At 41.7% G+C, this 18,807-nt stretch overlaps 1 protein-coding gene and 1 long non-coding RNA gene across 4 annotated transcripts in view; both read left to right on the forward strand.

Annotated features, from left to right (window-relative positions):
• Window positions 1-18,807, forward strand: part of mmp16a (matrix metallopeptidase 16a (membrane-inserted)) — a 203,394-nt gene that overhangs the window by 63,030 nt on the left and 121,557 nt on the right. For all 3 annotated transcript variants that reach the window (XM_084702673.1, XM_084702674.1, XM_084702675.1), the window contains one exon: window positions 9,579-9,883. In XM_084702673.1, coding sequence (XP_084558799.1) covers window positions 9,579-9,883 — 305 coding nt within the window. The remainder of the gene's footprint in view (window positions 1-9,578; window positions 9,884-18,807) is intronic.
• Window positions 1,043-1,908, forward strand: LOC146276188 (uncharacterized). The gene is made up of 3 exons (XR_014766272.1): window positions 1,043-1,469; window positions 1,563-1,653; window positions 1,821-1,908. It is a non-coding gene; the product is annotated as an uncharacterized LOC146276188 (long non-coding RNA).

Below are 18,807 nucleotides of genomic sequence, written 5' to 3' on the forward strand. Positions count from 1 at the left end.
AGTTATATAAACATATTTTCTGAAATTGGATGGGGCATGTTATTACGTATAGGTTTGAAATTTAGGCTATTTATTTAGCCTGGTTATCTGTTTCAGATTCACATTGTTTACGTTCGCTATACTGTACAGTAACCCTCCAGAAAGGTATGTTGAAATACTGAAAATACATACATCAAAGTTTAGCGTCTCACAAATTACACACAAAAGAATCAGTAAAAATAAACGTTCAGAACTGTTAGAAAAAACCTTGTCTGAAAATAGTTTACTTAGCCCTGGATTTTCAAAGACTCTGGAGCTAGCGCGTGCCTGATCATGTTTTGATCACAGTCGGTCATAGCATGCACAGCAATGCCGTCTATAAAAGTATCATGTCACTAATTCTTCCAATTTGTACATGACATCTGTTTTTGGATAAGTTTATTCATTTTAACCTTAAGCTTCTAAATATTTCCGACGCTTCCTCCAGAGTGAGTTATTTTTCCAAAACGGCAGTTAGGTAGCTTTAATTAGCTTCCGTTACCTAGCAACCTAGCATAATACTCGTAGCAATGCTCCTACCTGCTAGTGTTACTTGTTAGCCTACTAATTGTACATTTTGAAGCTATACTATAGCATTTGTCACATAGTTTTTGTCGGAAAATAGTCGGTTGGAATGTTCAGAATCACACATGTGCAACGCTACGCTGTGGGGCCCTGCTTTCAAACGATCACATGTGCGATGCTACTCCTTTTATATCAATATCAAAATGCGAATACTACATTCCACTTTCATGTCTGTACAGATTATCCTACCACTGTCACACGGCCTAGCACTGTGTCCCTGGGAAATGATGGTAAAGTAATGAATGGCCGTTAATAACAGTGACAATAATTGTATGAACCATGGCAACCCTAAAGGCTATGTTTTGAAGCAAAAGCATGTCTTAAAACTGCATCACCAGGTGCCATACCTCTAGGTGTCAACTCTGGTCTGGTGGAGGAGAACCCATAGGGGGCCCAGGAAAACAGCTGGCAGCCAGGCAAGTGCAAATATAAGACACTCAAAGCTTCTCAATAGCATTGCCAACTCATTGTAAAGCATACTTAAGTTGTTCTGATCGTGGCGGAGGAGATACAAATTTGTCAAAACAACAAATGTTGTCTTACTAATGCTTTGTATACAACCATTCAAGGTAACATGTGTTATTTACATCAATGTTACAGCTAATCTAGAAGAACCACAGTGTATGCCAATCATGCTAACTCTTGTAAACTTGTTTTACTTGTCTTTAATGACAGACACATTACAGGTTATGCTCCAAAAGATGGAGACATTGGAGGAGAACCAGCGAGAGGCTCTCCTATTCAGGCAACTACAGGGCAGACACGCTGAAGAGGTGCCAGTGATGGACCTACAGGTGGCCCAAACACAGGCTGAACTCCAAGACCTTGAGGAGCGCCTTAAGGTGCTGGAGTTCCGAAAGAGAGTGGTAGGTGTTTTGAGATGCCATGAACTATGGCTTACACGCAGCGTTCAACATTCAAATTGGTGCTAACAATAAGTACATGACTTCTAATTGCAGATGCTGTGATGATGCTGGGAGAGAAGGCTGTGGAGCTCCTCATAGCGGAGACACTCAAACACGCCCCAGAAGTCCATTCAAAACAAGCCAGGTGAATGAATCATGATTGCAGCTTCCATATCCAACCTTTCACATGGCTATGTGACAAAAAACTAGAATCCCGTATTCTAGATGTGATTTTTTTATGACTTGTATAGCCCCTTTCATACGTGCAATTATGTTTATAGGACACTAACTTATTTTGTGCTTCATTGTCAGGGCCACAGACAGGACCTGTAGCGGGGACTGGCAGAAGATGTTCATTCACTGTTTGGCACTTTGTTTGAAATAAAATGACAGAATGTTACATGGAAATGCTGCCTTGTTTATGATTAGCTTCAGTTAGGCTACACACCACACATAGTCCTCCTAAAGTTGGCTATATGTAGCCTATTATACAAGAACAAGTAGCATTTGGGACAAATGAGGTCTGCATATGAACCGCCCTAATATAAGCAGTAGAATTGAGAAATATAGGTTACTTAAATAACGTCGCAGTTACGGACTAGCGACGTCACGCAATTAAGTTGCTAGGAGGTCGCGGTTACGGACTGGCAACGTCACAAAACAACGTTGCTAGGAGATCGCGGTTACAGACTGGCAATGTCGGAAAATAATGTTGCCAAGACGTCGCGGTTACGGACTGGCAACGTCACATGATTACGTTGCGGTTACGTTCTGGCGTCCCACAGATGCACGGTCCGACGTTGCGGCAACGTATGTTTGGTCATTGAGTGACGTTGCGGCAATGTAAGGGCATCGTAACTGTGTTAGCTGGGTAGTAGCCTATTAAAATGGGCTACACACGTTCCACATTCTGACATCGCAGCCTCTGCATGGGTTGTACCAGAGCCTCTCTGGTTGTACCATGTGAGGGAGTTCTCCCCTACCAAATAGAGTTGGTTGGGTCCATAGCCCGTCTTTTCTAAAAAGTTTTATCAGATAGGCTACCGATTGCTAGGCTGGGCGGCCCAACCGTAACGATACGCGTCAGGGAGGACGGGAGCAGGGCCGAGTGATGGCATCACTAGACAAGGTTCAGGCAGGAGGACTTAGTATGTATTTACTTGATACTTTATTCACACGGTACAATACATCATTGTAACATTTGATTTGGCATTATGGTTCTGCTTGCATCGGCTCCCTGCCGCACCCAACGGAGACACCTTCTCGACCTCTGAGCAGAGAGCAGCGACGCATTCCCCCTACAGCAGGAAACACAGAACCAAGGGTGGAGGCCGGGGAGGCGGAGGCAGCAGATTAAACAGAGCACCTTGTGTCGCACTAGCAAGCAGAGTGCAGCGATATCCTGATTAAATACCCGCCCAGCTAAGGTGTGCCCCTATTGCGTGATGACGCACTGCCAGTGACACGCTGCTAATGAGGCGCTATGTCTCGCGTCCCCCTGCATGAACCAGCTCCACTTGTTTTTACCAATTGAAAAACGTCAAAACCCAAACATTTTGTGGAAATCCCTATCTGCATCACATCAAACCCATATGTCCTAGGCTTGGGCTAAAATATTTACAACGTCTGGCTCCGTGCCTGATTAACACTGGGATCGTTAAGCAACGTGTATTTTTTTCTTAGCGGAAATTATAATTAACGGCTAAAAATTGTATGGCGCCAGGTCTGGAGGCCTGTTATTCCGGGGATATACTATTTAGTTAGATGGTATGCAAGTTTTTATTTATTGGCCAAGTGGTTCTTGGTCTGAAAAAGTTTGAGAAACACTGATCTATGGCAATGACAACCAACTGTCATTATGATAGCTACTTTTCTTGAAAAACGTCTTGGTTCATTGTAGCTCTAGTCCAACTGTCCAAAAGTAGCGTGCTACTCTACAGTAGAGCTAACGCTACTTGACTAGCTAGAGCTGTAGCCTTCACCTGTCCAAAAGTAGCTTCAGCTGTTTTGTATTTTCTGTATCCTTAAAGAGACAACACCACTACTGTGTAGGCATCCAATTTAGAGCTAGCTAGTGCTATCGAGAACATTGTTAGCTACTGTACAAATTAAGACAATACTGTATGACGTCTCAATTTAGCCGACTTATAACGTCATATCATAACCAACCAGGGACGTTCCTGGAATGTCCCTGGTTGTGACCTTTTAGGAACTTTATATCCTAAGGACGTCCTAAGGATAACGTCACGGTATAACCTATAGGGGACCAAATAGGAATGTCACCGAACGTCCCCAGGACGTCCCTTGTTAGCTGGGTGGGTACCTACTGTCTGACAAGATTTTACAAATTGAAAAATGGCTTGTAAAATGTTTGACATAAAGCTCAAAAAACTATTATGCGCTCAAATAAAGGCCCAAAAAATCGCCCAAAAAATCGCTCGCATTAATTTTTGGAGTCCGTAACTAGCATCACATCAAACACAGAGGGGGGGGGGCCTTCAGCCTTGTTGCTCAAGGCACAGAAAATTGTTAATCCGGCCCTGGTAAGACACAGTACTGACGACCACATGAGCACAAGAACCCCTGACTTCGTAGCATTTAATGAGTCGTCATAAAATGCTATCTTTCAAAGGGTTGATACCAGACCTGGGGCCTCATGTATAAAAGATTGCACCGTTTACATACCAGAAGATGGTTTACGGCCAAAACTTGAAAAGTACCTACGCACAGAAATATCCACATGTATAAAACCGGTCGTACGCAGGGTCCTGCGCACCTTTCCTTTATAAATCATACGTGGGATAACAATCAACGTGGGATTGACCGCACGTAAACGAGCCATTAACCCCGCCTCACCCAATGAATATGCAGATGGCCTATAAATGTACCCCTGAGGTCATTTCTTTGTCTGAATTAAAATGGCTAAACATGCAAAAAGTTAATATTTCACAGGCTGTGAGATCCAGGTTCTAACAATTTAGGTGGAGGCGAGGAAATGTGTCCTGTTTGGCATGCCTGTCATCAGGTATTAGCAAACCCAAACAAAATCTGCGATTTTTTTTCAACTTGTCTGCAGTTATTCAGACTGAAAATCTGCAGAATTCCACTAGCTTGTTGTTATGTCTGAGAGATCAAAGATGTTCCACTACAGATTGAATGCTGACAGACTTAACAAAAAAGTATTGATCCATCCACATAAAGATCGCCTGAAAACTCCCTGGCCCTGTCTATTGCTGTAATTTATAAGTGTTTCCATGTCAATTATCTTCAAGACTGAATCTTGGGATTTTTGGCTAATGTTTTAATATTGTAGTTTTTTGTTTTTTCTTTAATGTTTGGTGAGTTTCTGCACTTTTCAGTAAAAATTTACCACGTTAAATAGCCAGACAAGACTTGGCGGACGGCCCGCACATTCTCACGTCAAGTTAATTTTTGTACATCACACCGTGTGTCTCCTTCTACCCTTGGAAGGGAGAAGGGCCAGCCAAGTGCCCCACCTTCCTCAGCCTCTCCTTACTCCAGAGAGACTGGATCAAACAAAGGAATCCATCAAAACTAACTTTTTTAATGGATGTAACATTTCTCAAGGACTACACTGTTTGTGGACACTAGAATGATTATTGGAATTTATGTGTGACAATTTATGCTTTCCCGTTTCCCATGCTGTGATGATTTAATTTGATGTTTAAATGTAACTTCCTTTTCTGTTATGATAAGTCAGTCAACCTTGCTATCAAATTTATTGTACTCTACGAACCATTTATCAATGTTGTGAAGATATATTAAGAAGTATAGGCAAGGTATGAACATTTTTAAGGACATCATCCAAAAGTTACATCCTCTTCAAACCAACTCCCGTTAGATTACCAATAGACATTCCCATCATTAGACAAAGGCCCTAAACTCTTAATGAAGCCAACAACATATCTCCATTACTGTTCATTATATTTTCATTTATTTCATTAAATCATTGTGTATAATTTTAAGTCAAGTATTCTGATCCCTCGTGTTATTTGATCCGCTATACATGTCGAACAAATTAATTCCTTCAGACAAGACCGATTATGACATATTAAACCTAGGTTTCGCTGATGTCCTAACTCTATCAGGGTGGTGCCCCCTTGTCATTAAATATCTGATCATAGATCAAGTATATTTATTCTTAAATGAGCAAACCCCGCTACAGCAAGATCACGGATTACTTAAAAAGATACGAGGAAGATTAATTAGAAAGGTGAACACATTGTCACAGTGCGAATTAAACGTGACAAAGAATATGCAGGGCTTGAAATAAACTTTTTTACCTGGTAGCACTGGTGCTCCTAACTTTTTAAGTGCTTCAAGATTTTGCAGAACCAACCGAAAAGATTATCTGATCTTGATTAAAAATCTAACTAAAATCACATATTTTCAGTATATTTAGTGAATAGCAGACCCCGTTTCCAAACCACAAACCTGAGTAAGTGTTCTGGCTACTGCATGCATCGGAAGTTCTGGAGTATTTATGTTTAAGACTGTCTGTATTCTATTCTTGCATTTGGAAGATATTGTTTACCAAGCCATTGCCAAACCATGTGTTAGTGTTTGCAAAGGCACATACTTTCAGTAGGCAGTTACTGATTAACAATAGCGTCCCCATCGCCATGTCAGTAGGATAACACCTTGTAGCATACATTATAGTGGTCATAAATCATTAATGCCTTGTCCAAACTTTTGACTGGTACTGTACACACACACACACACACACACACACACAGATACACATACGCACACATACAGATACACGTACAGATACACACACGCACACACACAGGAAAAGTGGATCGGGTTGCTTGGTGCAAATGTTTTTTTTAATTGAAAACAACATTGCAATCGCCTGGCTTTGTCGAGGGGGTGGAGAATTTGCATCAGCTGTGTGCTTGGCCATCAATTGGTATTTCAGAGTGGACGTGCTGCGATAATAGCTCAGTTCACAACAACAAAACACACAGACCACTTTGGTCTTGTCAATGGAACCATTTGGCAACTTTTTAAAAGTAAACTTTCCATTCAGAATCTTATTGGCATCCATTTTGGCATCTCGCCTTCGCCATCCACTCAAAACGTAAAGTTAGCCTACTACTCTTTAGCCAGCTTGCAAGCCCAAACAAGTGTGTGTGGCGTGCATGTTGTTTTGTTTCCGGTCTAGCTAGATCCGGTGTGGTGTTGTAGTTTTTCTAACGTCAGCAGTTGTTGCAACAGCATGTGAAAAAAACTACAAAGTTTGCTAGGCCAAAAAGAACGTCAATCGCGCAATAAAAAAAATTGACGCTGTTAATTTGGGTTTGCGTTAACTCCGTTATTAACGCGTACTAACAAGAACATACTTGAGGGTTGGATAGATCTTTTTTAGTCATCCATGCGACTCCATCTTAACCAAGAGATTAATCTGTCTGGCAGAGAAAAATTCTGACAGCAGAGTCTGAATAGAGAGACAGGTGAGATGTTTTGTAGCATTATGTAAATCAAAGCTTTTACGAATAGACCTCAAGTCACAAAAACAAGTTTAAGATCTACTGGAGAAGATGGCAGTCACATTGCTATTTAGGCTATTAAACAGTTAGTATAATCCAGTACTAAATAACACACGTGATTCAAACGAATGGCTTGGTATTTGGCTTCTGCTGAGCTTGAAAATGTAAGGGTGGGTGTCAACAAGGGATGGCGATATGGGTAAATTTATCGATATAGATATTTATATTTACATTCGATAACGATAATTAAGACGATACACCACAGATCTGTAGTAGTAGCAAAACAAGTCTCTTCCTCAACGTTTTCCCTACACTCTGCTTAAAGTTTAGGCAGAGCGGTGTGAGAGAAATGTTTGCGGCCAGGGAGCACGTACCTGGGGTCAAGTAACTTAAGCTTTTTAAAACCTTGCTTTTTATCAATAGCTTACCTATCAATACCTTGGCGCAAACTCACACTTTCTGCATGTTCCAACGAGTGATTTTGCAGGTGGTAAAAAAGGTTTCTCATATACTAGTATTATAATTTGGACCAATACGCTGTTCTTATTGGTCGAGAGACGTTCTAAGAAATCCGTAAAACCGTTTGCGTACCTCTCCGTTTGCGGACCAACGATTTACGGACCTAGCAAACGGTTGCCTTGGAGATGTTGACAACATGGTGTCTGCTCCAGATTCGTCGTGTTTGATTTGGGATTTTCCTACGTGTTGTTGAATTGTATAAAAAACAAATATGTTCAACAGATCTACAAACACCTTTGTAAGCAGAGATTTGTTAAAACGTTTGTTTACCGAGACTGTAGGTCGAGTTTGTCGTAGGCTATTACCAGACTTGGTGGTAACCAGGCCAGACTTGGACTTGTCGTAGGCTATTACCAAACCTGTTTGTTTACACCAATTTGCATCGGACCATGCTCTGCTCTTTGTCGGATTTCAAAAAGCCAAACAACTTCCAAATAACTGAAGAAGACGAACCCTGTTTATCAATAATTTCTTCATTGGAAGTTGCTCCCTCGCCATGGCTATCGCTCACAGCCGTAATCATAATACACATTGGGGTGGACACATCCCCCCCAATTTTCAAATCTGTTCAAAATGTCCCCCCCAATATATTGATATAAAAATATAAATGTACTACGCTACGACAGGCAACCACGCACGCGGTCCAAAATTATCATTAAAAATTTAATTTGTCCCCCCAATGTTGACTCCATGGCTACAGCCTTGCTATCGCTGCCACTGTTTTCGTCAATAAGACTAATTTTCCACGGTTAACATTAGCTACTCCACTCCAGCGTAGGCTACCATTTCTCCGCAAATTCCTACTGCATCACAGAAATTAAATGGACTGCTGTTCCTAATTATTCTCTATCGACATTATCGAAAATGAATTAATGTTACAATGTCTGTATTGAGGGAAGTCATTACTTCGATAATTATTTTTATCGATTTATCGCCCAGCCCTAGTGTCAACCCACCTCTCATATGCTAAAGTCTGGAGTTTCTGGACAGACTCTCGACTTGTTGTCTCTCACACCCCATTGTGTAAAGATTTGGTCTGATTGGTTGGTCTTGTGTATAAAAGGAATTGTAATGCATTGTCCTGTGGATTTTTCATCTCCTGAGACCTTTTCCTCAGCTCTGGCGTGTCCTTGTACTCCTTCGTCACATCTTGCTTTCTATCTCCACAATAATCAATAATTACAATACTCATGGTAGTGTAGGTAAGAGTTACCTTCATTTTGTAACATGTTTGCCTTGTAATTGATTTTATTCATTTGCAGTGTTATTAAATGCGTATTTCATTTAACCTTACTTTGACCATTCTTGCTCTGATTTAACCCATAGAGTCAAATAACTGCAATTCTATTGGCCTTATTTGGTTCATGTTATTACACTGTTCAGTTTCCCATCTTCCTTAAACCATAGGGGAATTTATTTGGTTGTTTGGCCAATATTTAACCCCAACCAAAAACAACCAATTAATTTGAACCAAGTGGGTTTGGAAGAGGGAAACAGCTCAAATCTGTCGGACAACAATGTAGAAGAAAACCAAGAATTATTTTCAAAACGCCTTTTTCCTCCTTATTTAAGCGTGAAGTATTTGAAGAGTGGCAGACATGGTGCTCTTGGGAAGAAGTGGGTTGTTGATAATCCTTAATTAAGATAACAAAAAAAATCTTAAGGCAATCCTCAACACCTGAAGCACTGCTCTCAGCAGGAGTGAAATCAGCTTGCTTTGTGTATCTTATACATACACAAACACATCAAATACAAATTCACCTCTTTTTCTACTTAAAGAAAATAATGGGTCTTGAAAAGAAAGATATTCAAGTACTGGGATCTGATAAGGATGTAATTATAGTCCATAATGGTGATGAAGAATGGTATGGATAAGGACATTTCTCTGCGACAGTATGGTACTTTAGTTTTGTTAAGTATGATATGTCATGTTTGCTATGCTGTGTGTTTTTGTTAAATGTGTATTGTGTGGAATGTGGTCTGTCACAGGAACTTATGTTAATGTTATGCTTATTTATCTGATCTGATCATTCCACAGCATAAAGAATGTGACTCCAAAAGTGGGTGCAGAAGAGACCCATAACGCCATCCGGCGGGCATTCAAGGTGTGGCAGAATGTGACACCATTGCGCTTCGAGGCCATGCCCTACAGCGACCTAGAACGGACCAAGAAGGATGTGGACATCACTATTATCTTTGCCTCAGGTTTCCATGGAGACAGCTCACCCTTTGATGGTGAGGGCGGCTTCCTGGCCCACGCCTACTTCCCTGGACCTGGGATTGGGGGCGACACACACTTTGACTCAGATGAGCCTTGGACGCTGGGGAACCCTAACCATGACGGTGAGATGACATATATTTGCAGATTAAAAGTTGCCTGGGATAAGATTCTTCAGGACACATTTATTTAGAGCTATGCCTGGCACTCTTCTTTAGTCTCATCTAAACTATACTGTAGGCTTGTTCCAGCTTTCCTCTGTGCATTTTGCAGATAACATGTTTACACACATTTCTCTCTTTCTTACTGAACCACACTGTAATGTCTATGCCATTTGATCAACCTTTCAACCGCTACATACGATGGTAATAGTCCCACAGAGACCAGTGTCGTGTAAGTAAAGTTACTCATTGTGTGTTCTTGTGTTGCATTTGGAACACACTTGTAGATGACAAGCATGGGTTTTTGTTTTCCCATGTGGAGCGACAGAGGGGAAATATTTCAGTTGGCACATTAAGTGTAATCGGAACGAGGAACCGAAGTTTGCGTTTTAATCCGGTCTGATTCCTACCGGTTTCGTAGAACCGGGTTTCGATACCCAACCCTAATGGCATCTCATCTGGCCTAGTTCAGTGTTTCCCAAACCTGATACTCGGGACCCCCTGGCCTGCATGTTTTAGATGTTTCCCTGCTCCAACACACCTGATTATAATGAATGGGTCATAAGCCTGATAATGACCCATTAATACATAAAACCTTTATATTTATTCCTACTAACATTACCTAGAATTTTTAAGCTGTATAGTTGAGCAGATCAATTCGTATATAAACAGATTTATTTTGCTTATAGGAATTCTAAAATGAATACCAGAGGGGAGAAGGTGAAACTCCTGATGCATGAAGTGTAAATAAACTCTTATAATGTTCTTGTCTTTTTCCAATACCTGCCTATCCTGTGGTGGATATTTGTCTCTAGGAAAGGCTCACAATTCAGAGTTGTCTTTCTTGAATTGTATTAATCTTGCAAGCTGACACATACAGATGTAAGCAACAGTGCTTGTACCTTTTGTGCAAAGATGTTTCCAGACCCATTTCTATAGATCATTAGGGGGGATGGGATTACATCTTTGAAAGATGCATTCACGAAGAAGTCCTGTGCACAATGCAGTAGGGAAAAAAACATAGGCTATTCTAAATGATCTGTCAGGCTAGTTGTAGTAGATAGGCCGCCTATTGATTTATCAAATGCAACTCTTGGTTTACATGCGCTACTGCCCTTGCGTAACCTTCCAATCGACACTTGAAAGTCCCAATGTTACAATAATACAATAGCCTACATAAAACCAAAATACACATTCTCAACCAGTTCGATATTTTGGACATATTATCCACTGTCTTGTCATTCCGAAAGTTGTTAAATTAAATAGGCTAAGCATCAACAGGCTAACATCAAGTAAGCCCTTGATGACGTATTAGATGGTACCCAATTGCTGTGAAAGTACCAAGTCAATAAAGTGAATTGCCAAGCATAAGTTCAAGACAAAATCAACGTATTTGTAATGTATATATGTTAAGGTGCAGGTGTCTGATACACTCAAGTTGAGCATCTCAGAGGACTGCACAAAGAATACAGTAATGAAGGGCAGTTAAAATAGTATCACAGTATGGCAAGTTTTACTCCCATAAGAAATGTTAGGAGGTGCCATCAACATTGCCTTTGGAAGCACAGACAGAAGACGCTGCATTCATGGTGCTAGGTAGCATTGTTTAGGCTTTAGATAGGGCTCCTACAAATGGCCCTGATGTTCCATGTTCTAATGAGCCAATACAGAAGGGTATTGTTTAATTGATGTTTATTATATTCAGAGCATTCCAAATAGTATAAAAGTAATAAAGTAATCGCGGTCTCTGGACTTCGACAAACAAGGAGTCTATTTGTGTAACACTGTAAGATACATTTTATGAGTCCCCTCTTGAGGATTCCCAGAATCCTCACATATGTACTTGGTCGAAAGGATCATACAACAGTAGTCTGTTTGGGGGTTACAACAAGGGGAGGGTTTTTTAGTGGTGGTTCGGGGATCCAGGGTGGTGTTGACCTCAGGAACAGGGGCAGGATCAGGATTGAGTCTTCTTCTGCGTTCATCAGGGGTGATGAAAAGTGTGCCAAGTGGGTCCACCCACTTTGGCCTTCAATCTTGATGGCAGATGGGGTGGCCAGGTTCACCCGTTGAGGAACTGTCCATCAAGGTTGGTACCATGTTCGTTGGATCACCTTAACGTACTGGTCACCTGGGATGAATTGGATGCTGGGTCAACAGGTATGCCTTTCTCCCATGTCTGGTAAACAATGGCATTCAGAGACCTCAAAGAAAATGTTAGAGCCCTAACATATTCAGACAAATCTGTACTTACTACTTCCAGATATTGGAAGGAGGGAGATGGCGGTCTCCCTAAAATAATCTAGTGTGAGCAATGTCACAGACCAATCACAGACCAACATTCTACTGTAAATTTTGCAACACCCTTGAAACAACTGGTTTATTTTTTTCCTGTAGTTTTGGCATGTTTTGGGTTTCTGATATCTTATCTAGGGTCTTGCGTTTAGTGTTATGGCTAATCAACATACCTAGGAACATTACCTCCTCCTGATACCACTGTATCTTTGTATTGGCTACTTTATGTATTTTGTCAGGTAGGACTGTCAATTGGGCTAACAAGCCTGCTTGACATGACTCATGGTTTTCAGAATAAATTTAAAGCTCATCAATGTACTTCACGAGAATGGCGTTGTTAGGCAACTCCAACCCTGTAAGATCCTGGAGAATATGGTTGAAGATGGAGGGTGAATCACAAAAAAATGATGTTTATCTATGTGTGTGTATTGTTTTCCATCTTAGGTGAATGTAAGGTGATACTGTGATGCTTTTGCTAGTGATATATAACGCATATATAACTATCTTTTAACTAAAGCATATCATGGTGGCAGGGATGCTAACAAAGTGGTGGAAGGGTCTGTCGATAATGGAATTGTTCACAGGAAGGATAAGGGTGTTTAATGTGCCACAGTATGTACCAGGACACCAGCCTTCAGTATCTTGTCAATAGTTTCCTTACTATTCAACTTTACCTGTGGGGACATGGGGTAGTGGTTCTTACTAGGTCCTAGGTTCAGGGGTCACCAGGGAACACACAGAGGCCTGAAGTAACAGACTGTTCAAGAGGCAGAACCAACGCAAATTTTGTGCTTATTGATTACACTTCATACTTTTCTATTAGTTTCAAAGACAGTGTGTTTGTGCCAATAAAATATAATCTTTGTGATATTATTGCACATAGAAATGGGCTTGTGGATATTAATGTATCATAAGTTGTTGTTGAGGTCAGAGGATCTCTTTTCCATACTGTAGACCTGCATACTTTTGTAATAGGCAATTTTCAGCATGTTGAGCAATGTATTGAAAAAAAGCCTACTTAAATAAAGCAATTGAGCTTGAGATTGTTTCACAAAATCTTGTATCAAGTTTTTTTTATGTGAAAGAGAAGGGTACAATTGGTAATTTATATAATGTAGCTTGTTTTACCAGTAAATTACCCAATTTTAAGATTTCCTGACTAATTAAGTCATAAAATACATATTCCTGGTCAGTTTAATATACCATACCATAAATTAAAAGATATAAACAAGTAAATCATCTTTGAAATAAGATAATAAATATTATATTTCCAGAACTAAGATTTTAAATCTTGGCAAGCACAGAACAATTTGCAGTGAAGCAGCTGGGCCAGGCGCTGTCTCTCCTGCCACCCTTAAGCACTGTGCTGATTAGCTGTCTCCGGTGTTCAACATCTTCAACACCTCCATGGAGACATGGAGGGAACAGCATGGATGGGGATAGTGTGCGGGTAGATGTCTTTATATAGGGTGAAATGGGTTAAGAAAAGCGATACAAAATGGCTGAAAGCGGTGTATTTATGTAAATGTCCACATTGCCTCAATATCTTTGTGTCAATAAATCACATGGATTGATTGATGGTTTTCAAACCTTACTGGCTTCAAGATGACATCTTTCTGATGTACCATGCGCAATTTCATGCAATTTTACCTTGAAATGTCAACCGTTTCTTAACCTTTGTCCCAAAACTGACCAAAGCTAATACTCCCTTTCCAGTGGCGGCTGGTGAAAATTATTCTAGGTGGGGCTGTGAAATATTCAGTCAACTCAGTAACCATCCTAATACAATTGAACACAAACAGCAGGATACAAGTGCTCTGTGAAATTGTAATTATGTAATTAATATTATCATTACACTCAGTTCAGAAATATTGAAAACCACAGACATCTGGGCACTTGTGCCACTCTCCCTGGTAATATTAGAAAACACAACACAACTATTACCGGTGACCTTTGTGCTTAGCGATATTGACTCTGCCTAGCATGGCTAGTGTAGTGGTAGAAACGGGTTAAGTTTTCGGGTTTCTTGTGTTGTCTAAGTCCATTAAACTTTCCCATCTCCGTTCGCTTCCTTGGAGTAGCAGGTGCTGTAGTCTGATGCGTGTGTAATGAAGACAATGAAACTGGTTATTCTTTCCTCTTGATGAGTGGATTTGTTTATCAAATGATCAAAAATTTAACAAACGTAAAACTGCCCCTTTGTCTTGGCGTGGTGCGCCCTGTCCGCACGTTGACCCGATGACACGGTCAAAGACTGTTTCCGCACACGCCTGCCACACCCCGGCCAAGGGTCACTGCACCGCCGATTCCTGTTAAATGTGCCTAAAAAAGCCTAAACAGCATATCTGATTCCCAGGATTGGCACACAAAGACACTGATTCTGTCAACCATATTGCGCAATCGACTTTTATTTTCAAGTCAAGGTGTCAATCGAAAGGGCAGAGTGTAGCGGCCATTTTAAGACTACCCCGACGTTTGTACTCGACCCACATCTCCTCTTATGAGCAATAGTGCGTGAGAGACTGAAAAAACAACTACCCGACATAGTTAGATACTTTGGACCTTTGGGAATGTAAGCAGATGAGGTTTTGATGAGTTGTGTGCATACCTGGAACATTCCGAAGTAATGGTAGGTAAGTAGAACTTTTTTCTCTGGCATTGTTGAAGGAACGGTCACCGGACAAAGACGTTGACGGTACTTGCTGTTGCGAGTTGAACTTGAATTTGTTTATTTCAATGGAAGCACAAGAATCGTAGCTTTCCAATGATGTATCATATGTGTAGCAGTCTAAAAATTATAGTTTTTAGAATTGAGTGCGTCCTCACTGAGGGAGGGGGGCGCAGCATTTCTGTACCGCGGGCGCGACAGGAACGTAAACAGTAGGTTCCCTCATTGGAAATGGAGGCGTTTCCTGCAGAAGGACACTCATGCAGTGGTAAACACACTAAACAGGACGTAATTAATAATATGCTCACTTAAATCTATACCATTGTTTGGAGCTTTTAGTATTTAGTCAAAATAAAATGAATGGCTCCTACACACCGGCCCCTAATTGTGTGAATAGGCACCAATTACTAACAGAAACACTGCGTAAGGAGCCGTACTTTAAACATAATTTCGTTACATAACCAAATGTTACAAAATGAGAACACAGAAAGTTCACTTGTCTCTACGTCCAACCATGCCATGCCTTGGTCTTCATTCGGTGAACACTGAAGTTTCTAGGAGCAGGCACGTTTTTGACACTGGTCTTATCAAAACTCCAGACCTGGTCTTAAGAGCAACAGTTCTTGTTAGACCCTGTGACCCAGGATGGACTTCAAGTATTCTTCCCAGAGTCCAGGATCCTGTGCTGGAGCTGTGCTGTCGACCACCATTGACGACATCTCCTTTCTGGACTCCTCTCTTCACAGTGAGCAATTTCTGTCTCTCTTGCAACAACGGTAAGTACTCAAAGGTCTATCTTTTCCAAAACCAGTCAGCCAAGTACTGAACTTGTTTCCAACGTCTTTTAGTGTACAGGTCGGACTTCTGGAACAATCCAGGTGGGAGAACAGGATGAGTTTTTAAAAGGAGGATGTCAGGAGTCAGTGTCCATGGAGTGAGCCATTTCCAGGTGTATGGCTCTGCTTGACATGCACGTTAATAAAACACCATATAGTTTCACAAGACTTCTTCCTCTTTTTACCTCAAAGGGCCAAAGTAGTCTACCCCAACGTTACTGAATGGTGGAAGATCTGCTCTTAGTCTCTCCTTGTGGAGGTCCTTCATCTTCTGCTTTCCCATCCTGCCCCTTGTGCGATTACAGATAACGCATTTTGTTAGGACCTTACGGGCCGCGGAGTTGGCGTTAACAATCCAATACTTTTGTCGGAATGTTGAGAGGATGTGGTTTCTGACGGCATGCCCAAGGTTCTCATGTATGTGACGAAGCAGAAGAGTGCAGATGTGTTGATCTTTTGGCAGAATCATTGTTCGCTTGGCCTCATCAGGCATTGCTAACTTATTCAATCTTCCCCCTACTCGCAGGACTTCTTCATCAAGCACCGGATCAAGCTTGTAGATGTTGCTTTGCCTGTTTAAAGCTTTTCCAATTGGAGTTACCTTCTTTAGCTGTGCCACCTCATCTGGATATCTCTGTCTTTGGCAAAACACAATTATTGCCTTTTCTGCTTTTGACAGATCCTCCAGACTTATGGAACATTTTCCCAGTGTTTTCTTAAAGGCTTGCATTTGGTCATATATCAGCTTGCTCTGGATTCTTGTTTGAGGTCTTGTTTCCAGACTGGCGATGATGTCTTTTTGTTTACAAGTGATTGAAGAGTGTCTTTCAACTTCAAATACCATGCTACTGCTCTTTTTAACCTTTGCCAACCAGAGAAGTGTTCTAGCAGCTGGTTTGTTGAATTATCCTTTTCTTTTGTGACAACACTGAACACGTTTGTGCTCCTTTTCACCTCTGGATCATCCTGAGGGAGTGAGAGGGATTCCATGGAGCTGGAGGAATGAGGCCATTCCTCTTCCGTCCCCCACACAAACTCTGGTCCTTGGATCCATTCTTTGAACTTCACCAGGTTGTTTGCACTCATGCCTCTCGACGCCATATTGGCTGGGTTCAGTTTAGTTCCTATAAACCTCCACTGGTGTACGTCTGTGTTGTCTCTTATAACTGAAATCCTGTTGGCCACAAAGGTGTGGAATCTTGTCTGCTCATTTGCTATGTATTTTAAAACAGACTGACTATCAGTCCAAAAGGTTGACTGACTGAGTTTGAAGTCCACCTCCTTTCTCAGCATCGTATCCACTTTAACTGCCAGCACTGCAGCTGCCAGTTCCATGCAAGAAATGGTCATCTGTTTCAGAGGAGCCACTCTTGCTTTACCAAGCATGAAAGAAATGTGTGTGACATTATGGTCTGCAGTCATCCTGAGGTAACTCACTGTGCCATATCCATTGTCACTGGCATCGGAAAAGTGGTGCAGCTCGGCCTGTTTGACTTGTCCAAAACCAGGGGGTTTCACACACCGAGGCACCTCAAGGTTCTCTAGCACACCTAGATCCTCAGTCCATCTTCTCCACTTGTCAGATGTGGCTTGAGGTATCCTGCTGTCCCAGTCATGTTTGCTCCAACAGAGCCCCCTTAGCAGCAACTTTGCAGATAATTTGACAGGGCAAAAGATTCCTAAGGGATCGTAGATTGAGTTGACCATGGATAACATGTTTCTTCGTGTGTGAGGCTTCTCTTTCACAATGATGTTAAACTTGAACAGGTCATCCTCGACACTCCATAGCAAACCAAGGGCTCTTTCTGATGGTAATTTGTCTCTGTCTAGGTCCAGGTCCCTGACCTCATGGGCGCTGTCCTCCTTCGGGATGTGCATAAGGACAGGTCAGCTGTTGCTCGCCCACTTGGTTAAACGGAATCCACCTTTTTGGCAGAGAGACGTAAGCTCCTTGACCAGCTGCACAGCTTCCTGTTCCGATGAGAGGGACTTTAGACAGTCATCAACGTAGAAGTTGTTCTCAATCGTGCTTGTTATGCTAGGACTGAACATGTTCTTGTTGTCCTTAGCAGTCTAAGTGCGAAATTTGCACAACTTGGGGACGAAACCACTCCAAAGAGGTGCACCAACATGCGATGCTCACTTGGAGGCCTATCCGTGTCGCCGTTAGGCCACCAAAGGAACCTCAAGAAGTCAATGTCGCTCTTTGACACTTTGACTTGGTGGAACATTGTCTGAATATCGGTCATCACCGCAACAGGCTCCTGGCGGAATTAGGTAAGAACACCAAAGAGAGAGCATGTTAAGTCTGGACCTTGCAGGAGTTCTGAATTTAAAGATGTGCCTTGGTATGTTGCACCACAGTTGAAGACCACCCTCAAGGTACCTTTCTTGGGGTGGTCTACGCCGTGATGTGGGATGTACCAGACTTTACCGTCACACCTTTTCAACTCATCATGTGGTATCACTTCTAAATGTCCTTTACTGGTGACGTCTGTGAGGAATTCTGCGTATTCAGCTCTAAATGATTCGTTCCTTTGGAATTTCTTTTTAAGACTAGACAATTGCTGCTCTGCCACCTGGTGGTTGTCTGGCATGATGACATCTTTTCTCCTGAAAGGTGAGTCCAAAGTGTAAAGGCCGTTTAGCAGACTGACTGATTCTTCTGCTATCGTCATGAATTTTTTGTCCTCCTGAGACATTTCATTCTTGAGACTTTGTCTTTGCTTTTGTTGAAGTCATGACTGCATTGCTGCAGCAACAGCTCTTCTAAGTTTCCTATGGATGTTCTATTTGCAGTCACATGAGTACACCCGGTCTTGTGGCTTCCGTTCAGCGGGCCATTGACAGTCCATCCTAGCACGGTCTTTACCGCGTATGGTCCATGTCCTTTGCTGTTGACCACTTCCCATGGTTCTAGAGCCTTTGGATTATTGCTGCCAATCAACAATTCGACGTTGGCTTTGATTCTGGGAATGCTCACCTCTCTAAGGTAAGTAAAACTAGACAGATCTTTACTAGTGGGAATGCTACTTGTGTCTACTGGCATGCTTCTTTGGGTGTAAACCTCAGGCAGCGCCATAAAGGTG

This window comes from Hypomesus nipponensis, chromosome 8 (genome assembly GCF_054491055.1).
Source record: "Hypomesus nipponensis isolate SF chromosome 8, ASM5449105v1, whole genome shotgun sequence".
NCBI classification, from domain to species: Eukaryota; Metazoa; Chordata; class Actinopteri; order Osmeriformes; family Osmeridae; genus Hypomesus; species Hypomesus nipponensis.